This window comes from Argiope bruennichi, chromosome 9 (genome assembly GCF_947563725.1).
Source record: "Argiope bruennichi chromosome 9, qqArgBrue1.1, whole genome shotgun sequence".
Lineage (NCBI taxonomy): Eukaryota > Metazoa > Arthropoda > Arachnida > Araneae > Araneidae > Argiope > Argiope bruennichi.
Genome location: NC_079159.1, coordinates 100,581,894 through 100,596,344, shown reverse-complemented (window position 1 = coordinate 100,596,344; position 14,451 = coordinate 100,581,894). Strand labels below are relative to the sequence as shown.

At 25.9% G+C, this 14,451-nt stretch overlaps 2 protein-coding genes across 3 annotated transcripts in view; one reads left to right on the top strand and one right to left on the bottom strand.

Moving 5' to 3' along the window:
- The window catches only part of LOC129983988 (SEC14-like protein 2), a 48,348-nt gene extending 37,981 nt beyond the window's left edge, over positions 1-10,367 (bottom strand). The window contains exon 1 of the mRNA XM_056093725.1: positions 10,164-10,367. Coding sequence (XP_055949700.1) covers positions 10,164-10,215 — 52 coding nt within the window. The 5' untranslated portion in view covers positions 10,216-10,367. The remainder of the gene's footprint in view (positions 1-10,163) is intronic.
- The window catches only part of LOC129983989 (SEC14-like protein 2), a 113,410-nt gene that overhangs the window by 3,839 nt on the left and 95,120 nt on the right, over positions 1-14,451 (top strand). The window lies entirely within an intron of this gene.

Sequence of the window (14,451 nt, the reverse complement as noted above, 5' to 3'; positions counted from 1 at the left end):
ATTTTAATCTTAATTTTTAACTTTATTTGCCCCGATTCAAATGAATGTTTTTCAATAATTTAAATTATTTCTCTATAAGTAACATTTGAATTGTTTGAAAATTTTTATATTTCATAACTGTATATGCACTGCAATATTTCTATATGCATGGATTGTTATTAAATCTAATCAAAAGTTTAATGTTATTGGAAGAAATAATTTTTGTTGAATATTGTCTGAATCAATTTCTAGATTAAAATGAAAATCGTAGATAGTTTGAGGCTTTATTATATCTGAGCGGAAAGGGGTAATAATATGTAATGCAACTAAAATCAAGGCATGTTTTAAGCTATAAATGATGCACGCAAGCTGAAACATTTGTAAAGCTGCAGTTCTCTAATTATAAGTAGTTCGCAGTCATTTTATACCTGAGTGAAGTAATCGCGACTCGGCGGTCAAAGGCCCTGAAGAAACATACGAAAGAGGCTTTCATCCAGCTTATTTTTTATGCATTCGCTTTTTCCAAAATACCTGTTTTTCTAAACGCATACCTCAACCGTAGCTACTTGTTGATTGCATCTAGCATGAAAGATATCGTGTTGCACGTAGAAATCACAAGACTCTCTCATTACTGTCGAAAAACTGGAATGAGGATTTTATCTTAATGTAAGTAACTTATGAAACTATGGATAATGATATGCAAAGAATTATTTTCTTTGTCATTTTTTTCAATTTGGAGGCATTTCGAATGTTTCCTGTTTTTTTTATACAGTTTTTACATTTATTATTTTAACATACTTAAAATTTAATTTATGAATAGTTTATTTCATTATTTTTGCTTGTGTTTGGATTGATAGATTTATTAATGCGTCTGAATTTTTTTTAAAATTTAGGAAATTTCTTTTAATTTCAAAGAAGCATTCTTAATTTGATTTATTTTTGTTGTTTTTATAAAAATATTATTTCCATACTACAGCAAAAAGGCATATCAAAATTTATAAAATATAAGTTGATAACTATTTTAATTTTTAATTTTCAAGAACAAAAATTAGTTTGCCTCAAGAAATAAAAATTAAATGTTCAGATTCAAAACCATACTACATTATATTTACGCCTTGAAAATCAAACTTAAACTTCGTTTTAGGAAAATGGATTCATAATTCAAAGTTAGAAATAAGCTTGGATTTCAAATCAAATTATCTCTCCGTTTGTATAAGAACTGTTCTATGAGAAAGTGGTTTTTATGAATTTTCATTCAGAACAATAGAATGTGAACAAAATTATTTTTCACCTTTTCGTTTTCATTTATTTTAAATTGGAAATACGGTGTGTATTTTCTCTATATCTCACAAATACTTTTGCTAAAATAAACTTCAATATTTAATTCCATTCTACTCTTTTCTTATTTGCATCTATATGCATATGCTAACCTAGAGTTACCACCAAATTTGGTACAAATATACTTTCGAAGGTGGGAATGTTCACTTCAGAATAATTTTTTAATTCTAATAAAAATTTCAATAAATTAAAAATTAAGCTAGATGTTGATGTTTTTTCGGGTTAAATTTCGAAAAAATCCAAGTAGAAGAATTATGTTTATACTGTTTAAAAGTACAAAAATTATCTTTTGAAATAGATCAATTTAGTTCGTGTAAAAATCTTGAATCTAGATTTAATTAATTTTTTGAGATATTTTTAAGTATGTTTCACAACAATATTTTCATAGTTGTAAATTAAACCCAAATATTTTTCATTCTTTCATCAAATATTTGGTCTTGTGATTTTTTTCCCATTATTGAAAGTTATAGTAGAATTCATTTTAGTATCTATGTAGTTTACAGGAGGAATGGAAAAGTAAAGTTACAGAGCTGCTAAATTTAGAAAACGGTTTACGTTTTTAATAATGCTATTATGCCATGGAACTGATCTCTAATAGGAAAGTTCATGTACACAATAAACAGATCAAATATTAGACAATTAAATTAACTGATATAATTCATATTTAACTAAATAACTCAGCTTAAATTTCTGATTGTCGGAATCGTTAATATCAAATTTCGTCTGAGCAATCTATTTGAAATTAAATATAACCATTATCTTCAGAGAACCAGCTTGCTGCCAAAATCTATCAAGTTTGAATAAGTTTATTGAACATTGTGGCAATTGGAGATAAAGTTTAACTTAAGAAGCTATTTTTTTAGAATTAACAGAATGCATAACATTTTTATATTATTGTCTCTTTTATTGAACTAGAGAATTTTTAATTGAATAATTCTCTGATATACTACGTAAATCATGAAATATATTTTGTAATGTATGCAAAACTTCAATTTTCAATGACTATTCTTTCGATCATGTATTTTTAAAATGCGATTCAATTTAATAAGAATATTATTATATTACTTGAAGTTTAATTATTTCCCGTTTAAAATAAAATTTCAAATTTTAGGTGAAATGAACAGAAAAATTAGAGATGTTATAAGAAATGAAAATTTGAAATTTAAAATAGTTTGTTGATAGAGCTATTAAAAATAAATTATATACAAAAAAAGTCCAATTTAAATCTTACGAAATCAATAATTCCAGTGAATCAGCCAATCAACAAAGGCAGCTCCTCGGGATAAATCCCTTCCTTAAACATAAATGGAACAATTAAATTTTTTTCTATGATATGCTTCTGTAGGCAATTTAATTTTTAAATATTCATTGACACTATCTTTAAATTCTATTATTTGAAATTTCATTGTTCGTTCTTATTATATACACAAAATTCTGAATTATAAACCTCGATTCATAATTTGTTTACATTTGAAACCCAAAACAGGTCATAATTTAATATGCTATCAAAAATGTTTTTAGTTAATGTGACATCTGAAAATTAAAAAAATGAAATATAAAAAATAACCTTAATGCCGTTTACCGTAACGTATCTTTTTAAAAAAGTTATAACTGGTACAAGCGAATTCCTAACGTTTTGACGCAAGTAATTATTATCGTTGAAGAAGATGAATACGAGTTGGAAACAACCTGCAGATGATTAGTTGTTAAGCATTTTGAAGCTGAAGTCCGAAGGTTATTAAAAAAAATACCGTAAGTGGGAAGTAAAAGTGATTACCTCGAGCGAGTCTGCATTCTTTCTGTTGTCAAATAGAGACTTTTTTTTTCCTTTAAATGCTCATATTTAATCTGATCATTGGATTCTCCTTGACATTATTATATATCTTCACGCATGAAAGAATTTTGCTCGATTAAAAGCTATTTCAATTGCTGAAGACATTTTAATGCATTAGAGATCGATTTTTTTTTCATTGAATGCCTAATTTCTTCCATAATTAAATATTTTTGAAAAGATGTAAATTTGATTATATAAATTTCATTCGATTTTATAGCAAACCGTGAAAAGGCATGGATTTGAATTTAGAATGCCTGTAGGTGCTGCATTAAAAATTATTCTTGTGGAGGAAATGTTTCAGCCTATTCATTAATGCTGAATTTGTTTTTCATTTAATTTGTACTAGATAAGTAAAAATTCGTTATACATTTACTGTTGAAATATAATATAAAAACCTAGTTGTAATATCAAAAGTTTTTATGGAATTGTTAGATTTTATTTTTTTTAATGCGACCAGTAAATGAAGACAAAGAAAAGTTTTTTTTACATATATGTTACTTTTTTTTTTGGTTAATTAATCATATTCGTAAAATGACTATTATATGAATAATTTTTATGTTTGCGCTTCTTTTTTTTATTTCTTTTTTCGAAACTTGAAAATAAATTTTGAAATATATAAATGTTTTATAAGATATCTATGATTTTTTTACCTTATGTGATTTATAAGTTCAAAATTTTTAATATTTTTAGTACAGAAAAATATTTAGAAATATATAGACAAATAACAATAAAATTGTACTTTCAGTAAATAAATATCGAAAATTATTTGCAAAATTTCAATTGTTTTACTATTTAAATATTTTATCTTTTCAACCAAATATTTTCATTTCTTTTCTATACTTACACACATTGATTCGTTCTTATTAAAAAATTTCGAGGTCATCTGTTTTTCTGATGATTAGAAAGTTAAGAATTGATTTTAAAAAAATTGTTATATTACTATAATATGTTAAATAAGTTTATTCATTAACTTGATTTTAAAAGAAAAAGAATCATTTAATGCACATTTAGAATTGTGTTAAAAATCAGTAATTGAATAAAAAATTTTATCAGTGATTCGAAAAGTACAAATAAAAATGCTCCTTCTAAGAATCATATTTCAAAATCAATCCAAATTAATAGGAAATCAACCTTAATCATGCTACAACTGTGTTTCATATTTTTCATATCATAAGTTTCTGTTTTGATACCTGTGAAATGCAAAAAAAAAAAGGTAGCAAAATGAGTAAAACAAACGGTTCTCTGTTTTTCATTTCAAACTTTAATACAAAAGTAATCGGTACCTATATAATGAAATTAATTCTCATCATCTCTTGATTGCCCAGAAATGGAAAGAAACGTCGGCTAAAAACGGAAAAAAATCTTATACTCGCCCTTTCCCTTTTATCAAAAGCTTTTCTTAGTCCGAATTATTTTTCAACAAAAAGTCCTGCATATGTTTATTACATTTTATCAGTATTTAAATAACAAATTTTAAGCTACTGTTAATGTTTCTGTGATATTTTGATTATTCATATAAAACCAATGTTATTCTATAAATTGGTTTCAATAAAATAATTCATTAGATGTTCTAGAATATAAGGTGGCACGTGTTGCGGTGAGTACATAAAACAACTTAGAATGGAAAAGAAAATAATTGTTTCTAAATTTCATTAATTGAATGTTGAAAATGGGGTAATCGTTTTTAAAACATTATCACATAATTTTAATATCATAATTAAAAATTTCGTATTCAAATGAAGAAATTTGTTAATTGTTTTTCAAAAATTGATTATGTTTAAAAGAGTTATTTTGGAAATAAATATAGATGTCACCAGTGAATATGTAGAAAGGATTAGTTACAGCTGCTTTCCAATGCAATTTTCGATATGATGAATGTGCAGTCTTATTCGAATAATGCGTAGGCTTCATTTTTAAGGCCTCGCCCAACGCTATTTCTCCCTTTGGCTATTCTATTATTTTACAAACTGTACTTACAGGTTAAATTCTATTCTCTGTTTTGTCTGTTCTTATATAAGCCATGATCAACCATTCTTCGAAAAGAAAAGAATGGAAAGTAAAATAAGGTTGATGCACAAACTTGAGAAGAAATCAAAGCCAAGAAAATTGATTGATAAAATCAATATTTTGTATAATCTAAAATTTTTTTTTTTTTAATTTAAGATGAAATTAATTTTATCTAAAATTTTAATTTTAATCCACATATGATTAATCATACACTCCTCCATAAAAATTCCCAATGGTATTAGCATTTCGTTAAATGTTAATGTTTTGCTGTTTGATTTATCGCATCTGTCTATTTTTTCCGAATAATAATGTTTCAACATTTCATACAAACAAATAAAATAAAGGAAATGAATGATTTAAAAAAGGAAAATAATACAAGAAGAACTAACTATAAATCTTTAAAACAACGCTAATGGTCCTGTGAGTCGTTTATGATTTCAGATAAAAATGGGAAGAATATAAATATTTATTCCGAATGCAATACCAATGCAAATCATGAATTACTTTGGACAAACTTCTGATTTTTCTGGCTTTGGTTTAAAAATGTTTTATAATGAGAATCAACTTTGGAAAACAAAGTAATATGTATTTTTTTCAAAGGTCTGTAAATATTATCAATAAAATGATATTTTAATAACAGAATGAACACGCTTTAATGTTAACAGTATAGTAATTTTTTTCAAAAGTTTATAATATCGTTAATAAGTTTGAATGTATCGTTTTTAATAGAGACGATGTTAAATAATGAGTATGTTTATAAAGAAATCATATTTCTGAAGAATTCTTTAAGCATCCTCCTTCAAATTAAAATGTCCGAGCAATATGTCACTTTATCACATTAAAAGATAAAAAAAAACCTTGTTAACTTTATAATTATTCTCTAAATATGCAGGATCAATTTTAAAAATTAGCAAGTAATTTTAGCTTTTCTAAATGAAATAATAATATAATAACTTCATTTCCACAAACCTATAGACGTGAAAATGTATAGTATATAGTATAAATTTATAATTGGAGCAAATTTAAATAAATAAAACTTGATTGATTTTTTGAGCATTCTTGAAACCAATTGTATAAGCTAATACTATTTATTAGAAAAACATTTCAATTGTTTTTGAATAAGATTTAACATATTTGTGATATGAATATATTTCCATTAAAGCAAAGAAGCAATAAAAAGTAGTTTAAGAATTTTCACAGAAAAAAATGGCGCTGAAATGAATTAAATATCAGATTTATGCAACAAACAAAAAGAAAAATTAAGTTAATTAAGTTCAGAACTTATCAAAAAAATATGCTGCTTTATAATTCAATTTCAACATTTTTTATTGTGATTTCCTTTACTTTTTTTTTTTAAATAAAAACGTTACCTTTGAAATAATATCATTAAATTAAGACCAAATTTTAAAAAAAGCAAACTGTAGTAATTTCAGTTAATTAAATATTTGTGTTACATAATTTTTAATACGATATTAGAATATGAATGATCTAATATGTTGTTTATCTCTTAATTCTGAGATAAATAAAATTTCTTAAAAGTGAACGTTCTAATTTGTTTCATGCATCATTTGCAAACATAAATAAATAAAAAGCATTTATCTAATTTGGGTTAACTAGAATTTTACGCGATAATAGTGTACTATTGAAGTTCTGTACAAAAAATGTACTTTTTTTATTTTAAAAATAATGTGACTTTTTTTTTATTTTAAAAATAATGTGACTTTTTTTATTTTAAAAATAATGTGACTTTTTTTATTTTATAGAGTAACCGATAATGTTTATGTTATCATTTTAAATCAGTTGTAAAAGAAATTTTATTTTCCTTTTTTCCATTTAAAATAATTTTATTTTATCTTTTTCACTGTTAAGTACTTAAGAAAACATATAAAGGCGTTGCTGCCCAATCTCTTCCGGAAAGATGGGTTTGTTAGAAATTAGGTTATTCTTTGTGCATGCCAAGAATATTTATTTTAACAACTTTTAATTTTTGCTTCAGGCCTGGCATCAAAAATTTATCGCCTCTTGGAGTTAAGGACATGTTTTTAATTTCAACTCACATATGTGGCATTTACGCTCAGAGTAAAACAAACAATTTTAAAAATGAATATGTAAATGAAATTGTTCGTTGATTCGTAATAAGTTGGTAAAAAGACATTCCCTTTAAGCATGGAAGGAAAACATACAGAAATCTGTAAAATGAATTTCGAGCATTTAACTTCAATTTTATTCTAAATAAGGGAATTTCGATTTTTAAATTATAAAATCAAGACATTATAAAAATAACTGCTTCAGCTTTTGTAGAAAACGTTAAAAACATTTAAAAGCAAAAGCTATTTTTAAAAATAACTCTAAATATTATAACATCATGTTTATAACGCAATCAGAAATAATATATAAAAAAAATATCTTGCTTCAAAGCTTAAGATAAGGAAAAAAATTGAAGAAATTCATTTCACTGTCGTAATCTTAATTTAAATTGCTTTTCTATAATGCAAAGATTTTTTTTTCTCTCATCCTAAACAAAAGCAGATTGCCAAACAAAAGATGAAAGTTTTATCTGGAAACATCAATTTAAATTTTGGTAGTTTCTGCTCATTGTAAACAAAAACGTATACTCGACAGACGTTGAAAAAGTTGCAGGAAAAAATATTACAAAATGCAGGGATTTTTTTTATAGTTTTGATACAAAACTACTCAAACTCAAATTGAATAAGAATTTCTTCTCCTAATCAATTTTTTTATTAAATGGTCATCAATAAAAAAGAATAATTTTAATTATTGGATTATTTTCAATTTAAATTTGTTTCAATTTTTTCTAAAAAAACAACTATAAAGTTTTATAAAAAAATATTCAGTGTTTTTTTAATAACTATACTTTGTTTAGTTATTAAGAAAAACAATAATGTACTTTATTAAGTTTCACTTAATAATATACTTTACTTTTTTTGGCCCTTTAAAACAAATCCATTTGATTTATAAATAAAGCTAGACTCTTGAAATAAATTCACTTCAACTTTTTAACAAACATTCCCAAAAAGAATTTCATAAATTAAACTTCTATTCTAAACTTCTGTTCTCCTAAACAATTTCTTATAGAAAAAATATGCATCCTGATAGAATTGTTTTTGTTTTTTTACAGAGAGCATAGTACATTCGTTCGCTATTATTAACATTTCTAAATATTAATAAGAATCTTTTGAAATATTTTTCTGAAAAAAAATATGCGAATTTGCACTGAAAAATGGATAGAATTTTATATTGCATTTTCCAAATTTTTTATTTTTTATTTTTACAGCAAATAATAAAAAACAAACAAGTGAAACCATCTAAAAAAATAAAAAATAATAATAATAAAAGTCATCATTTTTCGATTACAAAAGTAAAAATTTTTTTAATTAATATTAAAGAAAAATTCCTTCCATTATAAATAATCTAATTATTTGATTTCTTTAGATCCAACTCAAAATTGTGGGTTATTAAGTTTAAAAAGTTAGTACTGTTAGTCAACTGTTTAATCAAGCCGTTTATTCCAAAATTTGTAATTGTATAAAAATTTGATTTTTATAGAATAAAAACTGAAACTAAAGATTTTTAATTCTATATTGGCCCCAAATAAGATTAAAAACTCAAAATATAAATGTACTACACCAACATATGCTTGCAAGAAATATAGTACTATTTTTTCAATAAATATCAGTATTATTCTTATAAAAAAATAATTTATTATTTGATACAAAAACCTAATTTCAATCATTCCTGATATCCATCAATCCATCTTTCGTTATTTAAGTGCAACATACTTTTATAAATTGTTTCATTATTAATATTATTTAGATATTTTGCAGCATTCACAATATCAACTTATTTTCTAATGATTCTTCGAACAATATTGGTATGCATACATGATGGAATATACTGTGAGTTGATATTTAGATTTGGCTTTCAATCAGCTGTTAGGTAAATTTATAACAGATAGTGAAAAAATTATCCAAAAAAAAAAATAATCTGATTTCAAGAGAATAGGAAATTACAAAAAGAAAAAGTTTTCGAGCATTAGTTTTAACGTGGAAAAAAATTTATAAATTTGTATAAAATTATAAATTATCACAGATACTTTTTTTTAATTTAGTATTTTTGCATATAAAGAAAATACTTAAAAGTCCAAAACTATCTTATTTTCTTATTTCTAAAAAGAAAATTGAAAGTACTGGAATCTATTAATAATAAAAGATTCTTAATTTGCTATTTTTTAAAAAAAACATATCATGCTTTTAACATCATAACTTTAAAATCATACTCATAAAACCTTCCAAAAGGATAAAAAAAGATTTTTCTATATCGAAACGTTTTAATGATTAGTCATGGAAAATTCAGTTCCATTAAGAGTAAAGATACCAAAAATAGACTTTTCAACTTCATAGAAAATTTGATAAAAATTTAAATGAAACAGCTTTTTATTCTTTAGAAACATCATAATGTTTAACATAAATCGGATTCATTCTTTGCCATGTAGAGTGCTGAATTTAATACTTTACATAAGAACCGATCAAGCAAAATACTCATTAGCCTTCCTAGTATAACTTTCCTTTTTACAGTAATTCGAACTTTTTAATACATTCGCCAGAATTTTTTTTAGAAATTCAACACGAAAGTACAAAAAGAAATTCAAATTGTTTTACCAAAATTTAGAAAGCACTTGTAATTTGAAATTGACTCGTATTATAATTATAAATTCACATTTCAATTTTTATAGAAATAGTAACTATAAAATGCAGTCATAAGAAAACGTTCGTAACTTTGCATAAAATAAAAATTTAGAAACTAATATCTTTATAAAGTTTTTAAAATAAATATTATCTTAAATTAAAATTTTTTATGAATAAGATTCTATTTAAAAATAGCTCTGATAACAAAACAAAAACTATCCTCTTTTCGTTTCTAATAAGTCATGCTTATGAGTAAAACACAAAATTAAGAAATATTTTTTCAAAAAAAAATATCTTACTGAAACTGGCACGAAAGTCCTTCATCAAAGACTTAGCGTTAGTTGGAGCCATTTCTTCAGTGAACGGTATTCAAAGAGACAGAAAAAAAAATATCAACCTCACAGAGCAAACCTTACGAATGAAGTAATCCAATGGTCAAGTCTGAATCTCTTAAAAAGTTCTGTAATCCCTCTAACGAGCGCCTTAAGTTTTATAGTTATTGGCTGTCATCAGGATATATCCCATGACTCGAAAACAATTTCTTTTCTCTGGATGGCGAAGATGCATATCTCTCTTATCTTGAACTTGGAGAATCCTCAATATCCTCCACCCACCCACCCCTTCCATTCATTTCGTGTTCGATTGTTCCAGGATTGCCTACACGTGAACTAATTGCCAGACTGTCCACTCTCATGTGACTTGCCGGCCTTGCGATCACGTGTCCGGTGTTTTCCATACAAAAGTTTTTTTTATGCAACGTGAGACAGAATTCAAGAATATTGTGTGCCGAATTACAGCATATTAGATTTATAATGTCACCTTTTTCTTCTTGCTTAAGTCGGTGAATCATGCGGTTCCGATGAGTTCATCGGCTGCAATCCCTGGACTTGTGTCATCAAACAAAGGGTTGGGTCAAATAAAGGACAGACAAAGACTCACACAAAAATTGTTGATGGAAATCTCCCTGACCTGTTCGATCACAAATGGTGACTCTTGTTATTTTTGAAATTTCGAGATTGCATTTTTTTTCCCCTATCGAAGATAGATCTCTCCATTTTAAATAAAAGTCAGAATAAAATTAAAATGTCAGAAAGAATAAAAGTTATTGTGGCGAGAATTTTATTTGTGTTTTTATTCTGTTATAAAGAATATTCTTGGAAAAAAGATTAATCTGATGTAAAATCTCAGAAATATGAAATATCCTTTTCTCATTGTCTATTTAAAAACTGATCATGAGTTGCTTTAATATGATTCATAAATGATTAATCTTAAGTAGTTAACAATCATTTCATGTTATGAAATGATTATTAATATTTCGTTTGCGCTGAATTGTATATTATCATGCACTAGCACTAACGATATTACTTTAATTGACTATCATGTTCTTTCAGAACTTCAGAACAAGAATTTATCAACAAGAGAACAAGAACTTTCAGACTTCAGAACAAGGGTTTATCGTAGATTATTTGGGATTATTATACATTAATTTAAAATCTTGTTTCTCTTTATAATTTGGTAATCAGAAGCTTCGAAATGCTTCCACGTTATATATAGTACATATATGGGTTTTAAGATAATCAATGAAAATACCATTCGTTAAACTGTAGACTTCATTTCATAGACATGTTTGAAACTTTTGCATAATTTTCTTATAAAAATTATGTAAAAATTGTTAAGGAAATTGTGAATAACTTTATTAACCTAAATCAAAGATTGTTGTTGCATGCGTTAATGTCTTAACTTCTAGCAATATCATCAATCTATTTAATCATAAAATAAAAAAAAATCCAATAATTTTCTGAATTCTACATAAAATTTTAATATTGGTTTGCAAATTTACAAGCCAATGCTTTTTTCATAAATATTCCGAATTTTTTGACATTAATATCCACTTTGACACAAATCGAAGGTTATTTTATCTTTCTTATTCACGAAATATACAACGAGAAGGAATTGTAACCACAAAAAAATTCGAAATCGATATTTTGGCAAATCTTTACGTTTCAGACCTACTTCCCTGTGTTCGAAAAACACATTTCTGGAATTACGAGTGTCTGTCTATGATACGATAACTCAAAAATGCGTTGAGCTAGGCGAATTAAATTTGGCCTGTGGTTTTCACTCGAGCCATTTTTATGGACCGCGGTGGTGTGGTGTTAAGGTCTCGACTTCAGAACGAATTGTTTCAGGTTCGAAACCTGATTCCACAGAAGAACCGTTGTGTAAAGTTGGTCTGGTGCATGTTAAATACGTAGGTACCAAACGCCGCTGGTTTGGTGTGGAAACTAACAGAGGGGGTGCCGATTCAGATGCCGTCCTCGTCATCTGACCGCGGTTTAAAATCATGACGTCCGTCTCAAATATCCCTACCGTTACTTTAAAACAGACGTTAATACTGAGCTGAATGGAACTAGATATTTTTATCAAATATTCTGCAAAATCTATTCATATGTAATCCATCTTGTTTGGATATTCGAGTATAAGTTAATACAATAATTAAAACATGAGGAGATAGATAGATAAACTCTGATAAATAGTTTTAGCATCCAATGCATAAATATATATAATTCTGAACGAAATCTGTCAAAAGATATCTTGGTTTATACATTCGCTTGCATATAAACAAGATTTAGAATTTAAACATAGCAACGATTTAGAAAAAGGACATATTATCTTGTTACTAAAATTATAACTCTGTGTCAGATTTCGATTTCAACTGATCGACAAAAAAGCTTTCAAAGAGCATATTCGTTTTCTTTACTATGCTATAAGCACAAAACGCTCATGCTCTCCTTGCATCTGCTGTTTTGTTCAAGGTTCTGCATTTTCTTATGCTGAAGGAAAATGACACCTTCATTGATCAACATGCAAGAAAGATTCGTAAAGATGGCTCCCATCGTTTTTTTTTGAATTTTATTTTATAATGAAAAAATTTTCCATCAAATAAACATTTTCAATTAATTTAAAAAAATAAACCACATAATTTTAACCATTTAAATTTAAAATGTTCCATAATTAAAATATTCATATGAAGTAGATCACAAATGTTTTATTATCAAAATATTGACACGAAGCAGATATGATGCAGCTGTATGACGAATTATCACAGTACAAGTACATTTGATCGAATGTTTGTGACGTGTTCAAGAACGTAAAAGATAAAATGTAATACAATTATATTAAAGTGATGACACAAATATTTCGTATAAAAAACAAAAACGCATGTGGGTGTTGCAACAGTTCAAAAACATCCTTTTATCCCTCTATAGTGGACGAGATTCTGCTAAATACTTCCTTGATGACCGTCGAAATAACAGTATTTGGCGGATAAAGGGTTTGTTTTTCTGCCAATTGGCAATATATAGGGTGCCTGTCTTCCGCATTTCAATTAAATTTGAAAGTAAATATTTTGGATTTTGTTACAAAATTGAATCTGGCTTTTAATTGAATTACAATTGCCTGGTAATTCGTGAAATATGATAGAATTACTACAGTATTAAATCTTTATTTTTTTTTCTAAATAATTTGTTTTATATTTTGATTTAAAAAATGTGTTTATTCTTTGCATTACTATATAAAATTATAAAAAAAATCTTTAAAGGTGTTACTTTAAAAAAAGAGAGAGAATGCATTTAAGATTCCAGAGAACTGCGGGCAAATATAAAAGTGTATACTATACTAGTTTTTATAAGTACAGGCCAAGCATTTGATCTAGGAAATAACATTTTTACTATCAGCAATTTCTATATTGGTGATTCATAAAATATATTTCATAATTAATAATTGGTTAAACAAACATACATAATCAAGGTAATTTTTACAATATAAAATAATATTTCATTTGCATAGGGTGCCCATACATAAGGACCTTTTCTTCAGTAAAAATCTTGATTATAAAGCGCTCTCCAATATTATGATTTATCTCATTAAATCTTTTAAGAATTCGACTATTTTTTTGTGAAAATACAATTTTATGTATCTTTATAAATAGTAAGTATTTTCAATATTTTTTTACAGTATTAAAGATAGAATTTCATTTCAGAATTAAGAATATTCTTATCAAACAGGATTGCCTTTTCGGCACACGTCTTTGTTTGATAAAAAAAATATTTGCATATATGGTTCCGATTCTTCAGGACATTCATTATATTTGCTTATCAAAGCGTGAAAACTGCTTCTATTTATAGTTTCATTTTGAAAAATAAAGTTATATATCACTCAGTAAGAACCCACTTTCACATTTAGCTTCCTAAAAAATAAAATTTGCATTTAAAGAAAAAAATTGAAGGGAGGGTAGATTCTAAAGCTTATAATCACAACTTTCTTGCTTCATTCATGTTTTTCTTCATTTTTCTTTCTTGAACGATATAGTAAATATCACCTGAATTTCGAATTTGTATTTTTTATGTGGGGGTTCCAAAGCTTGTTTACGAGCTATAAGATAAACAAACATACATAAACAAGGCCTTATTACACTATAACATATTCATAAGGTGACCAATGCAAAGGACCTTTTTGTACTGAGTTAAGTAAAAGAAAAGCATATTTCAGATACAAGGTAACAGTATATAACACTAGTGTTATAAA